This window comes from Cynocephalus volans, chromosome 8 (genome assembly GCF_027409185.1).
Source record: "Cynocephalus volans isolate mCynVol1 chromosome 8, mCynVol1.pri, whole genome shotgun sequence".
Taxonomy (NCBI): domain Eukaryota; kingdom Metazoa; phylum Chordata; class Mammalia; order Dermoptera; family Cynocephalidae; genus Cynocephalus; species Cynocephalus volans.
The window spans coordinates 23024852-23050609 of NC_084467.1; the positions used below are offsets into that span (position 1 = coordinate 23024852).

Here is a 25758-nt window from a genome sequence, read left to right on the forward strand (position 1 = left end):
TCCCAGTGTGGACACACAGCTGTCATCTTAGCACAGGAGGGACATCCTGGCCCTGGTAGGAGAGGCATCCACAGGTCATCCTGTCCTTTCCCTGCCCCAGGCAACTCTTCAGTCCAGGACAGGCTGACTGCACTTTGTCTGCCTAGAAGGTACCTTCACTGACCTTCTCATCCCCACTGATGAGGGGATGAGTGTCCCTGAGCCTTCGTAACCTGGAAGTCCTTTCTCATGTCTACCCCTCATCTGCATGCTATAGGGCTGAGCAGGTGAACAGCTCTCTCCTCTTGAGCCTTCCCTGTGATTGGGCCCCCAGTCTCTTCTGCAGCCTTGACACGTCGCAAGTCATTTCTTTTGCCTGTTGCTTGGCCCTCTATCAGGGAGCTCTGTCCCCTGCATCCCCACTCCGTGTCTCCCTCCCACTTTCCTCCAAGTTCCTCTGGAGTCACAATTGCCGTCCTCATCTCTGAAGCTGGGCCTGGAGGGAGGACGTGCCTCTCACCTTTACCCTCTGCTGCTTTCAGCAGCAGGATGGCTGGTGGGCAATGGTGGGAATATGGGCCCAGAGTGGATCTCTTTTCAAATCTGGAGGTCCATAGAGGGCCCATCCTGGGGGGTTCTGGGAGTAAGAGGAAGCCAAGGTTGGGGTTCATTCTATGCCCTGTGGAAAACTGAGCACTGGGCAGACCCTCTGCCGTGAAGGAGGAGCGTAGTCCACCCCTACTGCAGGAGAAAAAGGAATTCCTAGGGCAGGTCTCTGGAAGGGCAGGAGAGGAAGACGGGAAGGGGATGTACTGGGTTGAGCTGATGTGGGGTGGTATAGGGTGGCCATCTGCTGTGACATCGAACTAGGCCCAGAGTAACTTCCCCTCCCATTTCCTGAGGCCACAGGGCCAGTGAGAGTTAGGAGGGGGGTCCCAGCCCAAGGCTACTGCTGTTCCATCCCTTGCTGTCAGCAAAGGTCCCCAGGGCAGGGCCTCTGCTATCCTCTTTGGGGGAGACAGAAGCTCTCTGGGTGTGGTGAGTGAAGGGTGGAGGCAGAGCCCCCTCAGCATCCAGAGATGCTTCTAGAATGGCTGCCTACTTCTGGCCTCAAGGTGCCCTGACTGCTGGGCTCCCCTCCCATCTCTGGGTGCTGTCCAGCCCCACACAGTGCCTGTGTCTCCCATCAACCCCTTCTGCAGGAAGCCGGTGAACATGAACAAGGCCACTGTCAACTACCGGCAGGAGAAGACCCACATGATGAGTGCTGTGGACCGCAGCTTCACGGATCAGAGCACCCTGCAGGAGGACGAGCGGCTGGGCCTGTCCTTCATGGATGCCCACGGCTACAGCTCCCGGGGTGAGTGCCTGGCCCCCCTGCCCCTTCCTCATGGCTCTGGGGCTCCCCACCTGAGCCAACAGGCTCGAGCCCCTCTGGGGCTCAATCCACATTGGATGAGTTCTGTAACACCCTGAACAAAAATTGAAGCGTCTATTATGCTCCTGCTGGGTACCAGCACTGGCACAGGAAGTACAGAGAAGGCACAGGTGGCATCTCTGTATTGTGTACTGGAGGAGCTCGCACGGAATTCTGCTAGCACAAGAGGAATGTAGGATCCACTGTGACAGTTGTCAAGGAGGAGGAGCAAAGTGCTGCCTGCTGTGTGAACAGAGGGGGCCAGAGTGGCCTTGCCGTGTGTTGAGCACTCACTGTGTGAGAGGCAGAGATGTGGAGGCTGAGAGGGACTGATCTGGAGTGACACAAACCTCGGCTTGCTTCTCAGAGTCCCTTTTTAGCTTTGTGACCTGGGGCAAGTTGCTTAACCTCTCTGGGTTTCTGTTTCCTCATGCATAAAATGGGAATAAAGATCATCTCTGCTGGTAGGGCTGATGTGAAGACTGAGATAATGTGTGTAAATCATTTAGTGCTGTGCCTGAATTCACAGACTATATTGAATCTGCTATTACGTGCTAGGAGCGTGTCATAAATAGCTTCATCCCACATCTTCTTATTCTATTTAGTATTGATTTGTAGAAAAGAAAATAAGTAATGTTAGCAAAACTCATAAAGTTATAACACAACAAACACCAGTGGACCCCACTGATGGAGAACATTATCTGGGTGCTCCTCCCCATTTCCTTTCCTACCTCCCTCCTAGGTATAAATATTCCCCTGAAATTTGCATTTGTAACTTGCCTGCATTTTTGGGTGTAGTTTTACCATGAATGCATATATCTCTAAACAATGCTTCATATAGTTTAGCTCATTTTCAAGCTTTATAAAAATGAAATACTCTATTTTTCAACTCAACATCTTGTTTTTAACATTTACTCATGTGGATGTTTTGCTGTAGTTCATTTATTCTCTGATGTATAGTTTTCAATTGTATGACCGTATCACAATTTACTTCTCCATTCTGTCACCCATGGATGTTTGATCGGTATCTAGTTTTCTTGTGATCACAAATGAGGCTGCTGTGAACATTCTTACGCGAATTTCTAGAAGCACCTGCATGTGAGATTCCGGAAGTAGAATTGCTGGATTATAGAATACGTGTGTGTTCAACTTAATAAGAGGGGGCCAAGTTGTTTTCCAAACTGGCTTTGCCCGTTTTCGCGCCTAGCAGCAGTGTGTCAGACTTTCTGCCGTGCTGCATCAAGACCAATTTGCCAGCCTTCTTCATATTTGCCACACTGGTTTATATAAAGTGGTAATTCTCTATAGTCTTAATTTGCATTTCTCTGATTACTAATGAGGTTGAACATATTTTCAAGTCATTATTGGCCATTTAGGTCTCTTCTTCCATGAAATGCCTGTTCATGTCTTTTACTGAATTTTCTATTGGGTTTTTCTGTTGCATTCTTAGTGGTTTTTAGGAGTTCTTTATATATTTAGGATAATAATCATTTGTCACTTATGAATTACAAATATCTTCTTCCAACTAGTTGCTCATTTTTCCAGGTTATTTATAGTGTCTTTGTATGAACAGGAGGCTTTTATTTGAATATCGTCAAATTCATCAGTCTTTTCCTTTTGTGCTTTCTACTTTTTGTGTTTTCTTATGTAAATTCTTCCCTGCCCAAGGTCATAAGGTATTTTTTACTTTTTGATGAAACTTTTAATATTTTGCATTTCACATTTAAATATATTTTGGTCTGGAATTGATTTTTGTGTGTGATATGAATTAAGGATATTTTTCCCATAGGGATGACCAACTATCCTGGCATCGTTTATATTTTTACTACTGATTTACAGTGCCACCTATATCATATATCACATTTCCACATATACGTGGTTTATTTTTTGCCTCCCTATTTTCTTCTGTGGGTCAAGTTGGTGTTCTTGTGCCAATACCATACTGTTTAATTATTGTAGCTATGTAAGTCTTGACATCTGAAACATCATGTTCTCCTAACTTTGTTCTTCATCAAGGATGTGTTGGCTATTTCTGTCTTCATTCTCTTTCTTATAAATTTTAGAATTATCTGTTCAAGTTCCTTGAAAAACTTTGTTGGATGGATTTGTATTGGATCTATAGATCAATTTGGGGAGAACTGACATTTTTTTTTTTTTTTTTTAAATTTTATTTTGTCGATATACATTGTGGCTGATTATTGCTCCCCATCACCAAAACCTCCCTCCCTTCTCCCTCCCCCCCTCCCCCCCAACAATGTCCTTTCTGTTTGCTTGTCGTATCAACTTCAAATAATTGTGGTTGTTATATCTTCCCCCCCCCCGGTTTGTGTGTGTGTGTGTGTGTGTGTGTGTGTGTGTGTGTGTGTGTGTGAATTTATATATCAATTTTTAGCTCCCACCAATAAGTGAGAACATGTGGTATTTCTCTTTCTGTGCCTGACTTGTTTCACTTAATATAATTCTCTCAAGGTCCATCCATGTTGTTGCAAATGGCAGTATTTCATTCGTTTTTATAGCTGAGTAGTATTCCATTGTGTAGATGTACCACATTTTCCGTATCCACTCATCTGATGATGGGCATTTGGGCTGGTTCCAACTCTTGGCTATTGTAAAGAGTGCTGCGATAAACATTGGGAAACAGGTATACCTTCGACTTGATGATTTCCATTCCTCTGGGTATATTCCCAACAGTGGGATAGCTGGGTCCTATGGTAGATCTATCTGCAATTGTTTGAGGAACCTCCATACCATTTTCCATAGAGGCTGCACCATTTTGCAGTCCCACCAACAATGTATGAGAGTTCCTTTTTCTCCGCAGCCTCGCCAGCATTTATCGTTCATAGTCTTTTGGATTTTAGCCATCCTAACTGGGGTTAGATGGTATCTCAATGTGGTTTTGATTTGCATTTCCCGGATGCTGAGTGATGTTGAGCATTTTTTCATATGTCTGTTGGCCATTTGGATATCTTCCTTAGAGAAATGCCTATTTAGCTCTAGAGAACTGACATTTTATGAAATTGTCTTTCCACCCCTGAACATGATATACATCCCCGCATTTATTCAGGTCTTCAATGTCCTTCAATAATTTTTTCCATAAAATCTTATACATCTTTTGTTAGATATATCCCCAAGTCCTTTATTTTGATTTCTATTGCAAATGATACAGTTTTAAAATATTACATTTCTATAGCACAGCCTTATGATACCAAGGTCATGGGTTCAGATCCCTGTACTGGCCAGCCCCCAAGTAAAACAAAACAAAACAGTGATATTTAAGACTATCTTTTGTATAGAGAAATGCAGTTGATTTTTGTAAGTATAGTGATCTTATATTCATATTCCTTGATACACTTTCTGACTAATTCTCATTTGCCTGTAGAATTTTTCGTGTTTTCTGAGTATAGTCAAAGGATTTGAGAATATCAACAGTTCTGTTTCTTCCATTTCATTTATTATACTTTTCGTCTTTGTTTCTTTGTACAGCACAGTCTGGGACCTCCAGTGGTATGCTGAATAGAAGTGGTTAGAGCAGGAATCCTTGTCCTGTTTTGCTGACTTTAAAGGAATGCTTCTAACATTTAAACACTGAGAATGAAGTTAGCTGTGGGTTTTTGGTAGAAGTGTTTTTATCAAGTTAACAAAGTTCCCTTCAGTTTTTACTTTGCTAAAAGGTTTTATTTTAATAGACATTAAACTTACCAAATGTTTTTTTCTGTAGTTATTGTGATGATTATATTTTTTTTACTTTTGTCTATTAATGAGATGAGTGAGATTTTTTAGATTTTCTAATGTTTAAAATTACCTTAAATTCCTGGGTTAAGTTAAACTTGATCATGGGGAATTATGTTTTTTATGTACTGTTGGATCCAGTGTACTTATTGTTCAAGATTCTAAGGCTGTCTTCCTGAGTGGGATTGGCCTGTAATTTTTATATTTTGTATTATCCCTGTCTGGTTTCTAGTATCAAAATCTATTCATCTTCTAAAATGCATTGGGGTCTCTCTTCTTTTTTATTTCTCATGGAAGATTAGAATAATTTACTCCTTGAAAGTTTGATGGCATTTACCTATAAAACAATCTTTTCCTCTTGTTTTTATAAATGGAAAACTTCTAATTCCATTTATTTAAAGGAGTAAAGGGCTATTCAGGCTTTTTTTTTTTAAGTCACTTTTGGCAAGTTATATTTGTCTAGGAATTTGTCCATTTCATTTAAATTTTTGAACTCATTGATAGGCACTGATCAATCATGTTCTCCTTGTAGTCTCCCTCATTAAATTTTCACCATTTTATACCATTTTACCCTGCTTGGTAGCTGTTATCAACCCTTCATCTTACAAATGAGGAAACAGAGGCTGAGAGAGTGGAAGTCGCTTGTCTAGGTCAAAATGATATTGGAGGTAGGGTCCAAGGGGCCCGATAGTTGGCCTCAACCCACCCCGTATTCTTACCAGGCTCTTGACTCCACCAAAGGAAGGAATTCGAAGGCAGACTCACAGTAGAAAGTGAGAACAAGTTTAATATAACAGATAAGGAATACAGGTTCCACAGAGAGAGTGTGGCATAGCTCCAGAGACTGAGCAGGGCACACACCAAGTTTAACACAAAAGCAAGAAATGCATACTTAAAGTTCAGTACAGAATGCAGGCTGGCTCAAGAGAGTGAACAGCCACTTACTGAAAGTAAGTTTGATACAAAGTGAGGTATACACACCTTACTCAAGGAAGTGAGGGTTGCTTCCAGGAAAGTGAGCAACAACCCCGCCTTCTGCTGGGATTTGGCTTTTATAGTTTTGCTATCTAATGAATATTCAATTAAGGGGGTGGTTCTCAGGTATGTGACATGGGTCTTGCATAAGCTCAGTTGGTCTCTTCCTGAAGCATGTTCATTGGTCAAGTCATGTCTCGTGCACCAGGCATATTCAAGAATATTCTGTGCTCTCTAGCGCCTCTAGTGGAAGGTCATTCAAGTACCAGGGTTATATTACACTTATCTACTGAGCATGCCCAGCCTCTGGATTTGCATAAGCCAGACCCTTGTCATTCTTCCCTTGTTGGTGCTGAAAATAGGTCTAACTTGCAAGGTAGCTTTCCTCTACGGGAGGGCCCAGAGGAGGGGCCTGAGACCTTGGTGAGTGGGTTGAAACTCAGAGGTGTGTCCTGGAAGCAGAGCCCAGGGAAACTGAGCACCTCCTAAAGCAAAACAACCAGGAAGTGGCAGAGCCAGGATTTAAATGCAGATTTTTCTGAATTGCACACTGTTGTTTCTACTGCTTCATGCTGGGCCTTGAGGAATGGGCAAGATTTGGACAGGCCGCAATGGGAAGGGAAAGGCACACATGGATGAGGAATGGCATGTGCAAATGCATGGAGATGGGCATGCCAGAACAGGGAGGGGTCTGACTGGGCTGAGTCCTGCAGTGGGAGTTGGGAGAGTTTGAGGTGAGGCTGGTGTGGGTGCATGCCTTGCTGCTGAGTCCTGTTGGGAGACCTGGAGAGGCAGGAAACACTGCTGTGCTCCCAGGGGACTCACTGACTAGTTGGAGAGTCAAGACTGACCCAGAGGTGTCGGGACCGGGCTAGTTGCCATGTGGATGGTGGGGACAATGGGTGTTGTCAGAGTTTTGAGAAGATGCACCCTTGGGTGGGGTGGTTGATGTTTTGGCTGATGTGCCTGATGGTGGGGGGCGGGCACGCTGGGGTCAGAATGAGTGCATGGGCAGGGGTATGACCACTGCAAACTCAAAGCGTGTCCAGGAGGCTGGTGCTGAGCCTCAGCACTTGGTCTCTCCTTCTCTGCTCCCCACCTGCTGGTCTAGCTTCTGCTTCCTTTTTTTCTTTTCCAAACAGTGGAGGCCATTTGTGTGGTTTAGGATAGAAAGCCACGATGGTTTTGATGCATCCTTTACAAGCACATTTTAAGTTAGGGACTTGTCAGCTGGGTAGAGGTGGCAGGCTGGCGTGAGGAAGCCAGCTGGGATGTTCCCAGGGTGTTGGAATGTGCCCCCTTTGCCTCAGAAGTTCTGCCTGTGAAAACTCTCAGACCCTCTGGGCTATGTCCATCTGGAGCTGTTGACCTCTGTGCATGCCAGTAGGATCTGGCCAAATGGTTTGTCAGATAGATGCCAGCTTCTTTCATCACCACAAATGTCCCTTTTTCAGGGAGAGGGAATCAGAGAAAGAAGGGTGGATGCCAAGGTCCCAGAGTCAGACGGCCTGGGTTTGATGCTTAGTGCTGCCTCTTAATGAGCAGTAGCTTAACCCGTCTGGGCCTCTGTTTCCTCATTTACACAGGGCCGTGATAATAGTGCCTATCTCATAGGAGTATTCTAGGGATTAAATGATGTAAGAATTGTGCCAGGCTTTTGAAAGCACTCAGAATGTTAGAAATTGTTAGCTCTTATAATGTTTTGTTTAGGAGAATTATTTACTAATTGCAAACCACAAAGGAAAAGTTCGAGGTGCTACCAGATTGTATAACTTGGGGTCTATCTTTGTCTGAGGGTAGTGGGAATCGGGGAAAGTGCCCATCTCCGAGGAAGATCTGAGGATCCTCATTTCTAGATGAGGAAACTGAGACCCAGAGTGGTCAATGGACATGAATTGGAATTTGAATTCAGGTCTCTCTGACTCCAAGCCCAATGTTCTTTCCTCTGGGCCTTAGCCCTCCCCATAAAACATCAGCTGTCCAGTGGTTCCTCACAGAATATGTCCCATGGTCATGATGGAGCTGGGAAGAGCCTGGGAGACCCCTGGGTGGTGACCTTGAAGCTGGGATCTGGTTCTCACCTTTCCCCCCTCCATCCTTTTCTCTCAAGTACTGCCACCGTGGGCAGGCTGGTTTGGGGTGGGGTGGGGTAGGAAGTGTGTCTCAAATCCCACAAGGGAATTCATGGGCAGGGAGAGTAGGGGCCTGTCTTCTCTGGACCCAGGAAATGGAGGGTCCTGTTGGGCACATCAGCGTGCATCACCCAGGCCTTTCCCGGTGGGTGGTCTTAGTTAAAGAACATTTTGTGTTCTCGGGCTCAGCTGTGATCTGCCTGGATTTGGTTCTGGCTTTCCATCATGACCTCAACTGGGAGGGATTTTTTGCTTGTCTTCAGCCATTGTGAGCTGCTTGCATGCCTACCTGTGGGGCTGTGTTAGGGCTGCCAGCCCTTCAGGATCTCCGTGATGAAGTGCTGGGTTCCCTGCCTCCCTCATTTGCTCCTTTCTCTACCCGGAGAGCTCTCCTTGGGGCTGTTGGCCCAGTTTCCAGCAAGAGCCCTCTGCCTCGCCGATTGCCTCTCTGAGTTCTCAGCCAGCGGAAATCCTTCCTCTTGTAATCTTTGCACTTGTCTTGTGTGTTTGTTGTGGATGATCCTTAGAATCATCTTTTCAGGCTGCTTTCAGGTGCTGGACCGAGATCTTATAGTAGAAAAGGACAAAGTCTCATCAGCCAGCTGCCTTGGCTTTCTGGGCCTCGGGGTGTTCCTTCCTTACTGGGAAAAAACTAACAGTGTCAATAGCTGCCTTCTGCAGGTGCTCACTAAATGCCAGGCACTGGGCTGGGTACTTTATGTGTGTTATCTTATTTAATATTGGATATTATTCATCATCTTGGATAGTAACAATTTTTATCTTTATTCAACCTGTAAAAGCAGAAGCCAGAAGTTGAGAGAGAGTAAGTAACATACCCAAGGTTATATGCAGAGCTGGGATTTGATCTGAGGTCTGTCTGACTTCAGCGCCTGTCTCTCAATCTCCACATTATATCAGGATACTTCAGAAAATTCATGGAAAAATTGAACTAAAAGATAATATGAATCCCATATGAACTTTTTGAAGACACTTTGTACTGTGTTTCTCTGCGGATGTTTCATGAAACAAACAAAAAAAGCCCTCCTTGGTGAAAGACATCCGTGAAACGCTCTTTCCACTCATCTTGGAGATTTAAAATGCACACAAACATGTTAGAAGCCCTGAGAAGAAGAAACCTATTTATTTTTGTTTAAGCCAGAATTTCACTGACTCCTTTAAAACACAGAACCCCTCCTTGTCTTCTTTCTCTCCTTCTTTTTAATGGAATACCACTTAATGATCTTGCATACCTTGTATTTTCTGGAACACACTTTGGCAACCTGTATTAGTCTAGTCTCTTCTCTTTGGACCTCAGTATCCCCATCTGTAATACTAAGGGTTTGGGGCATCTGGTGTAACTGGTACTTGATCTGCCCTCCAGCTGTAAGCAACCAGAAATCTGGATAAAATATATGAAACAATTGTTTCCAGACATTGAACTACAGGCAGCTCAGGGCTGTGGTTCCTGAGAGGAGAAACAAGAGGTGAGCTCTGACTTTTTACCTGGAAGCCATTTTCAAACCGTGGCACAGGAAGGGGGAACCTGAGCAGAGTGGGACAGTCTCCCTGATTCCATTGGAGTTTGGGAAGTTGAGCTCATCGGGGGGGTCTGTCCTGTTGATCCTGCATTCATTCTGCCAGTTAGTCATTGAGTAGAATTCTAGACCACGCACTGGAGAAAGCTCCCCCAGGGAGGGTCATTTGGGCTAAGACCTGGAGGATGAGTATGAGTTAATGAGGCAGAAAGAGTAGGGGGAGGAAAGGTGTTGGAGGCAGGGGGGAGGAAAGGTGTTGGAGGCAGGGGGAAGGAAGGGGTAGGCATTGAGGCCCCACTGGGAGTCCCCCAGCGGTGCCTGCCAGCTCAGGCCTGGGTGGAGAAGGGCTGTGAGACAAGTGAGGGCTGGGCTTGGGTAAGCCCCTTGCTACCTCACCCAGGACAGGATAAGGGAAATGAGCATTAAGTGGGAGCCAGTGCCCCAAGGTGGGTGAGACTGAGTGGGGCTGTTTCCTCAGTCCCAGGACCCAATCTCCAGGACCAGGGTGGGATGTCCTTAGGGATGCTGACTGGGAAAACTGCATAGGGAGGTGGGTCTTGGGAGAAGGGGATAGTTTGCCCAGGGGTATGTGCAGCACTGCGGACTTCCTGACCTGTCACCCCACTGGCCGAGGCCATTGCCCAGGCTGACAGTGGAAACGCTAGCACAGGAGAAATGCTTCTATTCAGGTGCCTCGTGTTAATCTGCAGAGGGGATGGCTGTGGTGGCCAATTTTGATTTGCTTGTCTTTGAATGGGAGTAATTGCTGGGAATTGCCAGTGTTCCAGATTGTTCCCGGAAGAGGGGGAGGGAGAGAGGGTCTGTCAACGGCTGTGCTGAGCGTGGCCCTGTGCAGGCAGCATGGTGAAGCCTCAGGGGTGGAATGAGGGTATCACAGTGTGCAGGGCCACAAAGGCCCCCAGGGGTCACACAGGGTGGACCTCTGTAGGCTGCTTGGCTCCAGGGGAGGATCCAACCATTCCCCACATTGGCCGTGCTCCCTGCAGCCCCTCAATCCATCTGGGGCTCCCCAGGCTGGGGCGTGTGTGTGTTAGAAACCCCTTTGCCTTTCTCTGACTGCAGGAGACCAGCGCAGCAGCGGGGTCACTGAGGCCAGCAGCCTCCTGGGGGGCTCACCGCGGCGTCCATGTGGCCGGAAGGGCTCCCCGTATCACACGGGGCAGCTGCACCCTGCGGTGCGTGTGGCTGACCTCCTGCAGCACATCAACCAGATGAAGACGGCCGAGGGCTATGGCTTCAAGCAGGAGTACGAGGTGCACGCACGGCCCCAGTGCAGCCAGGACCCCTCCCCGGGCCTTACCTGGTTCCTCCCCACTGTGGATCCTGACCCTGTCAACCTTCAGCCCAGCCCAGCATTAATGGGACCCCTACTCTGCCGTTCCCCAAATCAACCTAACCCTTTTGACCTTGACCCTGACCCTCATCCTAACCTCTGACCTGGTTTTTCACTCTCACCCTAACCCTGATTTGAAATCTGTCCTTGAATCTCATCTCAATGTCCATCTGGATCCTGATCCTGATCCTTATCCTGTCCCTAATCTGAACCTGACCACCAACACTGACCTTGACCTAACCTCAGTATGACATTGACCCTGACTCTTGTCCTGAGCTCCATTTGAACTTTGATTTGGATACTATTCCTCCCTCCTTCTGGACTCGGACACCACTGTTATCCTAATTTTAATCTGATCCTCACTTTTCCCTTCTTCCCAGCTCAGATCTGGATTTGACCCTTATTCTAAACCTCACCCTTATTCTAAAATGTCTCTGAACTCTGACCCTCATTTTCCCTCTTTTCTCCTCTCCCTTCCTCCCACACTCCTTGGTTTTGAACCTGGTCCCTTACTGTTAAAGGGATATACGGTGACTTTATCTCAGGTGGTCCCATCCCCATCCTGCCCACATCATTCCCGTTGAGGGGAAGGAGCCCCTCCCCCACTGACTACCACTTTCCCTTCTGGCAGAGCTTCTTTGAAGGCTGGGATGCCACCAAAAAGAAAGACAAGCTCAAAGGCGGCCGGCAGGAGCCAATGCCTGCCTGTGAGTCTTGGGGAAGGGCTTGGGGTCCAGGGCAGCAGGGGGAGGGATCGAGAAGAGGGAGCACAGCTGGAGTGAGCTCTGGGGCAGCCTCAGAGGCTGCAGTCATGTGGCTGCCATTTATTGAGGGCCTACCACATGCCAAGCCCTGTGCTGAGCTTTATATTCTTTATCTCACTTATCCCTCTCAACTACCCCGTGAGGTGGGAAATATTATAATCCCCATTTTGCTGATAAGAAAACAGGCTTGGGAGGTAGAGACCCCTGTTCAAGGTCTTGGGCTTCCTTGACTCCACAGCTCAGACTCTGACTCCTGGCCTGACCTGCCTCCATGGTGTGCAGAGCCTAATGGTTGGCCCTGAGCCTCTAGCTTCCCTGGCTGCCCTGCCACTGTCCCACTCCTGGCCTGCAGGAAGCCTTCTCCAACTGCCCCAGCTCTGGGCTCTCCAGTTCAGCCCCTGTCCACCTGCTCTGTGTTTACAGATGATCGGCACCGAGTGAAACTCCACCCGATGCTGGGGGACCCCGATGCTGACTACATTAATGCCAACTACATAGATGTGAGTGCTTTGCCCCTGCCATTTCTGCTGACCTGGCCCTACCCGCCCCAGGCTCACTGTCCAGGCAGGGCATAAACCTGTCAGGGAACAAATGGGGCTTCATATGGCTGAAGCACCCCCATCTCCCGCAGCAGTGCCAGAGAGCTTAGAGCAGGGCAGAGCAGAGCGGGCGACAACTTTCAGGAAGGCTTCCTGTAGCTGGAGTTGGCCTGAGAGATGAGGTGGGGACGGGGGCGGTCAGTAAAGCAGAATGAAGGGAAGAGAGAGACAGCTAGGCCTAGAGGCGAGGAAGAGTTCCCTCTCCGGGAGAAGGCTTGGAGAGTGGGATTCTTACGTTTCAGAGTGAGGCTAAAGAGGTAGGCAGGGGCTGGACTGTAAGGCCTCGGCTAAGGAGTTGGGGCTTTTTCCTAGGAGCACTAGGAAGTTGTTAAAGTGTTTTGACTATGACCAAAGTTGTACTCTAAGAATAATAATGTATGTTTATTGAGCATGTACTGTGTGCCAAGCACTGTGCTAAGTATTTTATACCCAATATCTCATTTTATGTCACCTGTACAACCACCTTCCCAGATAGTTAGCATCATGACCTCACTTTACAGTTGAGGAAACGGGTTCAGAGAGGTGAAGCTACTTGTCCCAGGTCACAGAGCCAGTGAGTGGTAAAGAAAAGACTCAAACCTCAGCCTGTCTGTGTCTCCAAGGCCTTTGCTGCTAACCATTAGACTATCCTGCCACCCACTGCAGCAGCTGGATCTGGCTGAATTGGTGGGAGGGGCCAGAGATAGGGCAGGCAGCCAGGAGGCCAAGACTTGGGTGTCAAGAAGAGGTGAAAAGTATACTCCCAGGTGTGGTTGAGGGGTGAGTGGGGATGGCCCAGGGACCCTGCTCAGGCTCCTCCAATCTCTACAGTAAACCAATTTTGGGAGAGCATTATTTATTCACTTATGAAATAAATTCTGAGCACCTCCTATGTGCCAGGCATTGTGCTAGTGGGAGAGACAGCTAAACATTTATAAAAATATAATAACCTCAGATAAGATGGGAAAGCACAGGCCAGAAAAGAGGGGTGGCTTTCCCAGTGTCACACAGCAAGTTAGTGGCAGAAGCAGCACTTGAGCTGGCTCCAGGTGGCTAGAGAGGACAGGGCAGGACATCCCAGGTAGGCAGCAGTGTAAGCAAAGGCCTGAGGTGCCAGGAGGAGTAAGGCACGGACCTGGGGGCTGAGGCAGGCAGGGACTCTGGAGATGGTCTTTCCTCTCCCTCTTCTTATCCTCTTCCTGGGGCCAGATGTGCTACCCCACGTTTCCCGCAACCCCTTGCCTTCTCCCCCTCCTCCCATCCTCTCCCTTGCTGAGGTAAGAGCCAGGCCTGGCCTCGCAGACCTGGGCAGCTTTGGTGACGGTGGGCCTCTCCTTGGTCAAGGTCCCAGTCAGCTTCTCTTGGGCCCCAGCAGGGACATGCCACCCCCACCCCCGGCCCAGCCGCCTCTGCTCTGCACCCCCTGCTCACATCGCCCATTCTGGCCACTCCTGTGCTCCGTCACCTCCATCTGCCTCTGGCCTAACATCTGTCTCTTTTGCTTTGTACTGTTCCCTCACTGGAATCATTAAGATTCGGATAAACCGTGAAGTAAGTATCTGTACCTCCTCCTCCTCCTCCTGTCTGTCTGACTGGCTGTATCTCAGACTCTCACAGTCTCTGGCTGTCTCTCTCTCTGTCTCTGTCCCTCTTCCCCTCCACTCGTGCACACAACACCAACCGTCCATTTCAGCAGCTGGGCTGGGGCCGCCCAGGGCTGAAGGGTTGACAGTATCCCTAGAGGAAGCGACTCCCCCCGCATCCTCCATGCCTTGCGACGGGGCAGCAGTGTTGGGGGTGCTTCCCCTGGCCCCACTTTGTACCAGCCACCCCTGTCTTACCACCCCCGTCCCTGAACCCCATCATCCCCAGTGAGTCCTCATTAGCCACGTCTTCTGCAGGGCACTTGGCGGGTGGTGGCTGGAGTGGGGGAAGCTGCCTTGGGTTGGCTCTGTGTCTGCTGCTTAGGGGTCAAGGTCTTCAGACATTCCCGGGTCAATCCCCCTAAAACTAGTTTCCCTGGTGTTTACTTTGTATCACTTTGCTTGAAACTCCACCTCAACCACTTTGCCTTCAGTTTAACCCAAATTTCAATGTTTCTTGGGGGGAGCCGTTTGGGTATTCTATTTTTTTAAAATTGTGCCATTCTTTTTTGACTTTCAAGAATAGGAAAAAACCCCTAATTCACCTAGCAATCCTCTGAGTTGATTTTTTATACATATAAGTATATATTATTTTCCTGATATTTGATAACTGATGGGATTGTTTGCTATTTTGTGGATACCTTTCCTATTTTATCTCCTTTTTCCTTTTAAAATATATTTCTTTGTTATGATTGCTAAAATGCTATTCATTATCAACTTTCAGGCAACATGGAGTTGCCTAATATTTAGTGAAAGATCCCCACAGTTGCATCTGCTGGTGATGACTGGATAACCCAGATGTATCCTTTATTTTGAGCGTGCTTACACAGTTGGTTTTGTAAAGTTCCTGCATTTAAAAGGAATAGTAGGCTTACAAAATGCAGTGAATATGCTCAGCTCTAGTGCTCCCATTAGGAAGGGATGAATACAGGTCATTCTGCTTCTGAACTTCTCAATTTCCACCCAGCCCCACTTGCTCTTCAATCCCACATATTTGGTTCATTGTTGTCAGGCTCTAAAGAAACATCCTTAGAAGACCTGGCTTAAGACTTCTTCAAATGCCAGCTAACAATAGTGTCACTGGCTGAGCACCTGTTATGTGCCAGGCACCTTAGACGAATCAGTTCACCTTTACCATCCTCTACGGTAGGGACCATATGGACCTACGTTTGACAGATGAGAAAATTGAGGCTTCGAAAAGTTAAGTGACCTTCTCAAGGCCACATACCCAGCCTTAGCCCTTGACCCTTACACGAGCCTGTGGTTCTCACCCTTTGGGGAGCATCAGAATGCCCCAGGGGTCTCACCTATGGTGCAGGTGCTCAGTCCCCAGCTCCACCCAGACTCCAGGGAGGGCTCGGGTGTATGCCCTGGAGCAAGCTCCCAGCACCTGCTGATGCTTCCTGGAGTGTGAGGCTGAGTGCTGTCTGATGCTGGTCTCTAAAGTGGGTGTGCACAAAGTGATGTACTTCCTTTAGAATCAGATCATTTAAAACGTCTATTTGTGTCCTCTATGTAATATAATTGTGCAAAATACACGCGTGTATTTAGAAAGTTAATGTGCAGATATGGAGGATTATTGCTCAAAAACTTGTTTTAAATAGGGTTGTGTGACGCTGTACCATACTTTCTCCAAAAAGATACCCCCAGACAACAAAAGGATAGGACACTGGAACAAAGCAGTTGAGTTTTAGACCAGCTGGTCATTGGGCCAGTTGAGCAGTTTTAATTGAATTCCATTCCTCCATTATTTACCAACTAGCATTTGAGTGCTGGCACTGTGCTGGGTCCTGGGGGACGGAGATGGATGAGTCAGATGAGGCCCTGCTCTCATGAGGGATTCATTGGTTTTGGCGGGGAGCAGACTGTTCCCAGCTTGACCAGCACTGGGGGTGGGAGGGCAGCTATCGCAGCACCTGTAGTGGCCCTCCCCATGCTCACCTCCGCCTTCCCCTCTGTCCCCAGTTGCCCTCAGCTTCTGCTGAGGACTTGAAGCAGAGACAGTGGCGTGGAACATCTGTGGAGGGAATTTGGCTAGACCTGGAGAGATTCTCGGTAGTGAGGGTTGAGTGACTCTGGGAGGTTTTTCATCACTAGTAACTTTGCCTGGGGTTTGATCATTTTCCTGGGAATGCTGAGTAGGTATATGACAGTATCTCTGAGCGCATCTGTGGCTGTTGTCTTCATATTGCATAAGAGAACAGAAGCTTAGGGAGGCTGAGAGCCTGGCCACTCAGTGTGTTTTGAGGTCCCGCAGTGTCAGTATCACCTGGGAGCTGGTTGGAAATACATGATGCCCAACGCACGATGCCCACCCATACCTTCTGAATCTGAGTCTGCCTTTTAACAAGATCCAGTGGAGATTCATGTGCACATTTTAGGCTGAAAATCACCCCCTTAGCACTCAGAGTCACACAGCTTCTATGTGGGCAGAGCTGTGATGGACCCAGGTCCATCTGACTCCAAGCCTCAGATTCTTAACCCCTGTAGTAAATTACCTTCCACGCCAGCAGTTCTCGACATCCACACTGTTTGCATCTTCAGGGATACTGTTTAACATTTAAAATAGCAGTAATCATAATAATCATAGCTACTACTGATTAAATACTGACTTTGTGTTTGACACAGTGCCTAACACTTAACATATATTGTTGTATTTGCTCACAACAGCCCTAAGAGGTAAATACTATAATTATCCCATTTTATCCATGTGAAATGGAGGTGCAGAGAAGGGAAAAGGTTTTTCCTAAGGGCACACAGCTAGCAAGAGGTCGAACTGGGATTTGAATCCTGGCAGTCTGGCTCCAGAGCCCTTGGGTGTGGGAAGCCCATGTAGCCAGAGGAGTTGCTGGGAGCTGTGTTGAGGGTGTGAGCTTGAGGCACGGGGTGGAGTCGGATGGTTTTCTCTTGCGTCAGCTCTGCAGGACTCCTCCCCTTCCTGCTTTGCCTGTGTCAATGCTCTGGGTATCTGGTGGGCTCTGTGCCCAGAAAGATGAGGCCTTGTGGCAGGACATCAGAGGTGGCTTGGCCCCAGGGGTGGGGTGGGAGAGCTGGTTCCTCTCTTCAGCCTGGGGGCTCTGGAGGTGGAGGATAAAATAGCTCCTGGCCTCTCTGTTGTGGGAGACAGTGCAGGTAAAGTGCTTAGCACGGGATGTGACCATAACAGGGACTCTAGAAAGCTTATTATTGTTATTATTATTATTGATTTTAAAGATTTAAAGATTTTACCTAAGGGCCATGAGTAACCCCTGTGCCTTCATCTAGGCCCCCCAAGCTCTGGGTGACTGAGGTTGTGTGGGCATTACTGTCCATTCTGGTTGCCCTGAGGGGGATTGGGATAGCTGACAAGCTCTGGTTGTCCCGTGTCTGGGGTCTGGGTTGATTAGGGCTTCTGGAACCCTGGGAACAGGGCAGGGTCATCATGGACTTTGTCTCCAAACAGCCTGGTTGCAAGCAGATAATTGTCCTCACTTATGGAATGGAAGACACTATAGGCCCATAAAGGAGTCATGTATCCCCTAGGGTCACACAGCAAAGTGGGGATTAAGCCCAAGACACTGGGGTCCCAGCTGCACTTCCATCCTTCCTTGGGGACTGCAAGGACAAGGTCACCCTGGTTAGGAGGTCCTGGGGATGAGGGTGGGACATTCCCTGGTAGGGTAGAGGGGTGTGCTGCTTCTGGGAGAGGAGGGCAGAGGAGGCCTGAGGGAGTAAGGGGCTGCTCCCTGGGGTCTCACCATGCCCTCTTCTCCTGTTACAGGGTTACCACAGGTCAAACCACTTCATAGCCACTCAAGGTACCTGGCATCTCCACCCACGTGCACCCCACCCCCTGTGCCCCAGTGTGCTGGAATGCCACCCTGCCTTTCTGCCTTCCCCACTGATCTGCTGGAATCCTATCCGCCTCCCCATCTGTCTCTCTGTCTGCTCCCCACTCTCTGGCTGGGTCTCTTGGAATCTGACCACCAGCCTTTGTCCTTTCTCTGTGTTTGTGTCTCCCTGATGTGCTCAGTCCATCTGTAGCTTCCTGGTCCATCTGTCTGTCTCCAAGGTGGTGCATGCAACAGGGCTGGTCAGGCTTACTCTTTGTGGGTGTGGATTGTGCCTCTTGGCTTGGTGGCCGCCTGGGTCTGTCTGGCTATGTCTCTTTCCCCTGAGTGTTCGTCTGTCCATCCCTTCTGGAGACTTGTACCACGAACCGAGGGTCTGGCCTTGCAGCTCTGCCTCCTGGGTCCCACTCAGGATGACTGGGCTGTGCCACCAGTCCCTCTCCTGATACCGCCCACCCCCAGGGCCCTACAATCATGAGTTGGCAGTGGGTGGGGTGTGTGTGGATAAGCACAAAGCCCCCATTGGGGCTGAGGGAACCTCCTGGCCTGGGGTGGTGGTGGGGGTCAACAGGGTGTGCTGGCGCTGGGTGGGGACCTTTCCTCAGGGACAGGCACCTTTTGTGCCCCCAGGGCCGAAGCCTGAGATGGTCTATGACTTCTGGCGCATGGTGTGGCAGGAGCACTGTTCCAGCATCGTCATGATCACCAAGCTGGTAGAGGTGGGCAGGGTAAGCGGGCACGGGCTGAGCTAGGGGGCATGGCAGGCCAAGGGGGGCAGTGAAGAGCCCACTGAGTTCTGTCCTGTGGGGGCCCCAGGTGAAGTGTTCACGGTACTGGCCAGAGGACTCAGACATGTATGGGGACATCAAGATCACACTGGTGAAGACGGAGACTCTAGCCGAATATGTCGTGCGCACCTTTGCCCTGGAGCGGGTGAGTCTCCTATCACCTCTTCCCTGCAGAGGGTGCCTGAGCAGAGCGGCAGAGCCCACTCCACCTCCCCTACCCCAGGCAGCAAGCAGGGGGGTGAGGAGGGCACCACTGCCTTCTTGGCAAGGAAGCTACTGGGTAGATGTGCACCGTAGAAGGATGGGGAAGTAACTATATTTGCTGGCGACTCCAAGAAGTTGAGACGACGGAGATGATGACGATAGCCACCAGGTGCTGGCTCCTACTCTGTGCTGGGCACTGTGCTGGGCTCATTACACATGTATTGTTCAGCCCTGGAAAACTCTGTGGGATTAGGGGTTTACTATTAGCCCCATTTTACAGATAAGGAAAGTGAGACTCAGAGGGATTACATCACTCATTAGAGCCCACACAGTCAGTGACCAGCCAGTGAGTCCTGTGCACAATCCCATTTGATCTGCCCTGTAATATCCTTGGAGGACAGGCAGTTTCTGCCTTGAAACTAAGACCTAGAGAGTCAAAATGACAGAGGTGGCAGAGGTGGTGGGTGTTAACAGCACACCCCTGTACAAGTCCTGCATGCAATCTGCTTGTCTAACTTTGGGAAAGTGGTCTCTCTCCTTTGAGCCTTAGTTCTCTCACTTGTGCGATGGGATGTTTATACCCACCTCATCAGTAAATTTACTATTGGGATTAACTGAGATCATATAGTGAGGTGCTCACACAGTGCCTGGCACACACAAGTGTCTAATAGATGCTGCTACTGACTCTGACTGCTATTACTGTCATCTCCCCAGAGAGGCTACTCTGCCCGACATGAAGTCCGCCAGTTCCACTTCACAGCATGGCCAGAGCACGGTGTCCCCTACCACGCTACAGGGCTGCTGGCCTTTATCCGGCGTGTGAAGGCCTCCACCCCACCCGATGCTGGGCCTGTTGTCATCCACTGCAGGTGGGAGCGCTGGGAATCCCCAGGAGAAGAGGGACCAGTGGGGAGTTGGGCTGGGAGTGGGGTTGGTTCAGGGTCCATCAGAGGGACCAGGCCTAGGCTTATCTTAATTGGAGACAGAAAGTAGGAGAAAGTGACTCCCGAAAGGCCCTTTGTCCTTTGAGCTTTGGCTCTGAGGTTGACACCTTCATGTGCCCCCCAAGACCTATTAAGCCCATTGGCCCAGATGCCAGGGAAGTACTGGAGACTCGGAGGTAGCTTAGGGGTTGGTGAGGCACAGGCACGATCGAGTGCAGCCTACCTTCCCTCAGCGAGTGTTTGTCGCACACTGCTGCGTGCTAGGTTTGGCCCAGGGGCTGGGAAGGACTTCACCTTCTCTTTGCCAGACGCAGTGGGCCTCGCGCATTCCTTGGCCTTCATACCCTCTGGTCCTTCACCTTCACACCCTCTTTCTTTCCCAGCTGTTGCCTTGTTTGGCTCCTGGGAACCTGGCTGCTCTTCCTGCCTCTGCTCTGCTTCCTCCCTGGCTCCTCCACATCTTCCTCTTGACTCTTAATGGGGGCCCAGTGCCCTGTCCTGGCTCCGCCCCACTCTCCCCCTGGTGAAATTGACCTTTAGCCTTTGTGTCTTTGGCAAGTCCCCTGGGCCCATAGTCCACGGCCTCTATGTCTTGTCCTGGCTCCTCTACTTGGATTCTTATCAGCTCCCCAAATGCCACATGGCAGACTCATTCTCCCTGCCCTGCTACCCCTAAACCAGCTTCTCTTTGATTTCTTCAGGCCTCTAAGATACCATCTTTTAAAAATAAAACTTTATTAAAATATAATATACTTAAAGAGCACAAATAATAAGTGTACAGTAATGCACCACATAGTGACGTTTCAGTCAATGATGGACCGCATATGCGATGGTGGTCCTGTAAAATTACAGTGGGGCTCAGAAATTTCTACTGTCTAATGACATCATAACTCTTGTAACACTGAGAAGTCTACAGTAGTGGATAGTAGCGTCCTAGTCCTTCACTCACCGCTCACTTGCTGACTCACACAGAGCAACTTCCAGTCCTGCAAGCTCCATTCGTGGTAATGGTATACCATTACTATACACATGTACCATTTTTGTCTTTTATCTCATATTTTTACTGTACCTTTTCTATGTTTAGATATGTTTAGATACACAAATACCTACCGTTGTGTTACAATTGCCTACAGTATTCAGTACAGTAACATGCCATATAGGTTTGTAGCCTAGGAGCCATAGACTACATACCACGTAGCCTAGGTGTGTAATAGGCTATATCATGTAGGGTTGTGTAAGTACACTCCATGATGTTCACACAGCAGTGAAAATTGTTGAATGTATCCCCATTGCTAAGTGATGCATGACTGTATATATAACTTGATGAATTTCCATAAATTGAATATATCTGTGAAATAACCAGCTCTACTCAGATCAAGAAGCAGAGCATTAATGACACCCAGAAGCCCCCTTGAGCCCACCTCCAGTCTGTACCCCACTCCCAGAGCAAACACTATTCTGACTCTAAACCCTAGATAGTTTTGCATGCTTTTGAACTTGGTATAGATAGAATCATTATAGCATGTGCTCTTTAGTGGCTGCTTTCTTCCCCTCAACTTTATGTTTATAAGGTTCATCCATATTGTATCATATTCCATTGGGTGAATAAACCATAATGAATTTGTTCATTCTGCTGTTGATAGGCACAGGGGCTGTTTCCAGTTCTGAGCTATTATGAATAGTGCTGCTAAGGGCATTCTATTGCATGTCTTTTGGCCAAGAAATGTACACATTTCTGTGGAGTATGTATGTAGGAGTGGAAATGCTATCTTTGTGAACATTCAGCTTCAGTAGATACTGCCAAACAGTTTTCCAAAATGGTTGTGTTAATTTAAGCTCCCAGCAGTGGTGTATGGGGTATGAAGTTGCCGTATGTCCTCGCCAGCATTTCAATACCAACATTTTCAAACCTGAAATCTTGGTGTCATCTTTGTCTACTCCCCCCGGCCCCCGAACTCTGCTCAACCTGGTGCTGATCATGAGGATCACGGAGATGAATCCAACATAGCCCAGCTCTCAGTGAGCTCCCAGTTGGGTTAGAGAGACAGCCACATAAACAACGACCACATGGCAGGAAGAGTGTTTTAATGACAGCCTTCCCAAATTGCTCTATGAGCTCCAAAGAATGACATCTGCCTGGAAGGGTTGTGGGGGGTTCTAGTGAGTGTGTGAATGGGTGTGAGTGAGTGAAATTTTGAAGATTGTTTGAGAGATCTGATGACATCCAAGAAGAAAGAACACTCTTGGATTGAGCTCTGAGCATGGTCTTTGTCCTTCTCCCCTAATCTAAGCTGCTAAATTGGGTTGACTTCATTTCTGCATTCTCCCTTCCCTTTCCCTTTCTTTCCTTTCCTGAGGCCCACCCCCGGCTCTGTCCTCTATCACATTTCACCAGAACTCTTCCATCAGCAGCCTGCTCCCTGGCCTCTGCTTGCTGGGTGGGGGTGGGGTGATGGGGAGTGGGTCATCTTTCTGTGTTCCTGTCCCCTTTGTGGGATAGATATGGCCAGTGCCCTAGTCCCCCTCCTCTCTTCTTCTCCTTAGTCCTGGGCTTCCTTCCCAAGGCTCTGATGTGGTCGGGGGCCGCTCTCTCCCCAGCGCGGGCACCGGCCGCACAGGTTGCTACATTGTTCTGGACGTGATGCTGGACATGGCAGAGTGTGAGGGTGTTGTGGACATTTACAACTGCGTGAAGACCCTCTGCTCCCGGCGTGTCAACATGATCCAGACTGAGGTGCGGGACCCAGCCCTGTACCCACCACTGCCTCTAGGACTTGGGTCTCTCTGGAAGGAGCTCAGAGCTGGTGGAGTGTGTCCAAAGGGTGTCCTTAGGCCCTTTCCTTCCCTAGGATCATCCCTGAGCTTGGGTTGCCAACCTCTTAGGGTGTTCCCAAACTCAGCTCCGCTGTGTTCTGTTGGCTGAGGTCAAACAACAGCAGGTTCCAGAGTCAAGACATGACTGGGTTTGCAGCCTCATTAGATCTGTGACTGTGGGCTATCCCTCCCAGGGTTGTCACAGGATGCCACATGAGATGAGTGAATGTTTCCATGAAGGTTGTTTCAAGTAGGCTTGGTCCAGCCTGTAGTAACACATGGTCAGACTCTGCCTTAGAGCACCCCGCCTCAGCCTTGAGCTTGCTTATACCTGCCTCCCCCACAAACCTCCAGCTTCTCCTTTCCTCCTCATTCTCATATTGTCGTCTCCTGTTCCAGGAGCAGTACATCTTCATCCACGAGGCAATCCTGGAGGCCTGCCTGTGTGGGGAGACCACCATCCCTGTCAGTGAGTTCAAGGCCACCTACAAGGAGATGATCCGCATTGACCCTCAGAGTAATTCCTCCCAGCTTCGGGAAGAGTTCCAGGTGGGGGATGAGTGTGTGTACACACGTGTGCGTAGGTGTCGGGAGGTCCTCAGTACTATAGGAGCCATTGAGGGCCAAGCAGGAGGGACCTGTCTGAGACCACAGGTAGAGGGACAGAGTTGGGCTCCTAGGAAGGACTTGAGACAGTGGAGGGGGTGATGCTTCAAAGCAGTTAAGAGCCCAGGCTTTGAAGTCAGGTAAACCCGGGTTCAGGTCCTGGCTTACCTAGTTAAGAGCCCTGGGTATCCTTGAGCAAGTCACTGCGCCTCTGTAAGCCTCAGTTATGTTACCCAGAAAAGGAAGACAGTTAATATGTCCCTTGCAGTGTTTGTATTCATGAGGATTCTTTTGGTTATAAGGGATGAAAATCCAGCTCCATGGCTGCTGTGACTGAAAAGTCTGGGGATGGTGCAGCTTCAGTTGTGGCTGGATCCTAGGGGTCAAGTGATGATGCCACTACTGGGTGTCTGTCCACTCTTGGTTCTGCTCTTCTGTTTTCAGCTTCATTCTCAGACCCATACCTGGTCCCCAGCAATGCCAGGCTCATGTCATCCCTACTGTCAGGAGACTCTGGAAAAAGGCATTTCCTGCTCCTAAGGGCCCCAACAAAAGTCCTAGACCAGACCCTCATGTGCCCATCTCTGACCCAGTCACTGGGGCCAGAGAGATAGAGCACACTGATTGGCCCAGGCTTTGGTCACATGCCCAAGGCCTGGTTCTTGGGGCGGGGCCTGAGATGCCCGAGTCCCTGGCTTGATTTAATGCTCAGGACTTATGTTCTGTTTGGATAGTGACATGACCAAGGAAGGTGACCACCTCTGCCAGGTACCTGGAGTCCACTGTGTGGGAGACACGGCATTTCAGGACTTTTCTCATTGATAGCACTGATAAGCTAATAACTCTCTCACTGTGCCTTCTGTATATTGAGCCCTGCATGTGCCAGGCTCTGCTTGGTGCTTGGCATCATTTCACTTTATCTTCCTGACAGCCCCATGAAGTAGGCATGTTATTTTCCCATTTTACAGTTGAGAAAACTGAGGCTGAGAGATATAGTCAGTTACGTGGTGGCAAGGAGACAGACTCTACTTCCCAGAGCTCTGTCCAGGCCCTGGAGACACAAGAGCCTGGATCCCTGACCTCTCTCCCTTCCCTCTGGACCTCAGTCTGACCATCTGTAAAATGGAGCTAATGACACAGCCCAGGATCCTTCATGGGACTGTGAGGAGGCCCAGCAAGCACAACATGACTCTCCATCCCCACCTCCATCTCTGTGTAGACGCTGAACTCAGTCACCCCACCGCTGGACGTGGAGGAGTGTAGCATCGCTCTGCTGCCCCGGAACCGTGACAAGAACCGCAGCATGGATGTCCTGCCGCCTGACCGCTGCCTGCCCTTCCTCATCTCCACCGACGGGGACCCCAATAACTACATCAATGCGGCCCTGACTGATGTAAGAGTTGGGGTTGGGGGTGGGCCCCGGGGCTCCCCATCCCAGCAGCATCTGGGAAGTTCCAAGGGCCAAAGGAGCAGAGCTGAGGGCTCTGGTGGGGGGATCCTCTGTCCTTTCCAGGGTCCAGGCCCATGGGGTGACCCTTCTATCCTCATTGGTCTTCCATTCAGGGCATTCAAGCCAGTGCTCCCCTCAGGTATTGCTGTTGGCCCGAGTAGGGGTCTGGAGGGTTGTAGAGTTTAGGCAGGGCTGTCTCCAGGGTCAGGCCCAGCAGAGCCTTGGTAGGACGAGATTCAGGGGGCTTTGGCTAGGGAGGCCCAGAGGGTTTGGGATTGGGACTTGAGATCTGGTGTCTAAAGCCAGGGGAGCTGGTCCTGGAGAGATTGAGTGGGAGCTTGCTCCAGAACCTGGCTTGGAATGGTGACTTGCTCACTGGCCCAACCCTGGCCATGGTCTGAGGGCTTAGGAGCCACTTAGAAGTCTCTTCCTCTGCTCCCCGCTTAGGGGGCTCCGCCTCCTTTACTGGCTGTTGCAAGCACAGCAGGAGGTTGGTGCTGGTGTTTTATGGGCCTAAGATGTTGTCATCTGAGGGGGGAAGGCCGAGTGCCAGCTCACCTTCAGGACAAAGTGGGGAAGGCGGAATGCCAGCTCACCCTCAGGACAAGGTAAGGAGCAGAGAGCAGTTAGTGCCTGTCACTGCCTGGGGAGCCTGGGTTGGTGTCTCAGACTCTTCATCCATAGAGTTAGAAGGAACCTAAAGATTTATTTATTCAGAAATGTTTATTGAACTCCTACAATGTGCTGGGCATGGTCCATACTCTGTAATCTCTGCTTTCCTGAACCTTGCATTTGGGGAGTCAGGTGGAATAGTCAATAAATAAATATACAATAGAATGTCACATGCTGGAAATTTCTACAGAAACAACTAGGTAGGTTTAGTGTGGATTTTAGGTGTATGGGTGGCTATTTTTGATGAGGTGGTGAGGGATAGCCTCTTTGAGGAGGTGACAATTAAGCAAAGACCAAAAAGAAGTAAGGGAAAGCCATGCAAACATTTGGGAAATTGGGTCTAG

At 49.1% G+C, this 25758-nt stretch overlaps 1 protein-coding gene across 4 annotated transcripts in view; it reads left to right on the forward strand.

Moving 5' to 3' along the window:
- The window catches only part of PTPRU (protein tyrosine phosphatase receptor type U), a 76371-nt gene that overhangs the window by 45864 nt on the left and 4749 nt on the right, over positions 1 to 25758 (forward strand). For 2 of the 4 annotated variants that reach the window (XM_063106831.1, XM_063106832.1), the window contains 11 exons: positions 1182 to 1339; positions 10851 to 11041; positions 11753 to 11828; positions 12309 to 12385; positions 17867 to 17903; positions 18567 to 18664; positions 18753 to 18869; positions 19643 to 19797; positions 22471 to 22606; positions 23086 to 23235; positions 24512 to 24685. In XM_063106831.1, coding sequence (XP_062962901.1) covers positions 1182 to 1339; positions 10851 to 11041; positions 11753 to 11828; positions 12309 to 12385; positions 17867 to 17903; positions 18567 to 18664; positions 18753 to 18869; positions 19643 to 19797; positions 22471 to 22606; positions 23086 to 23235; positions 24512 to 24685 — 1369 coding nt within the window. Of the gene's footprint in view, positions 1 to 1181; positions 1340 to 10850; positions 11042 to 11752; positions 11829 to 12308; positions 12386 to 13996; positions 14015 to 17866; positions 17904 to 18566; positions 18665 to 18752; positions 18870 to 19642; positions 19798 to 22470; positions 22607 to 23085; positions 23236 to 24511; positions 24686 to 25758 lie in introns of all 4 variants that reach the window. The other 2 variants (XM_063106834.1, XM_063106833.1) reach the window with 2 other exon arrangements.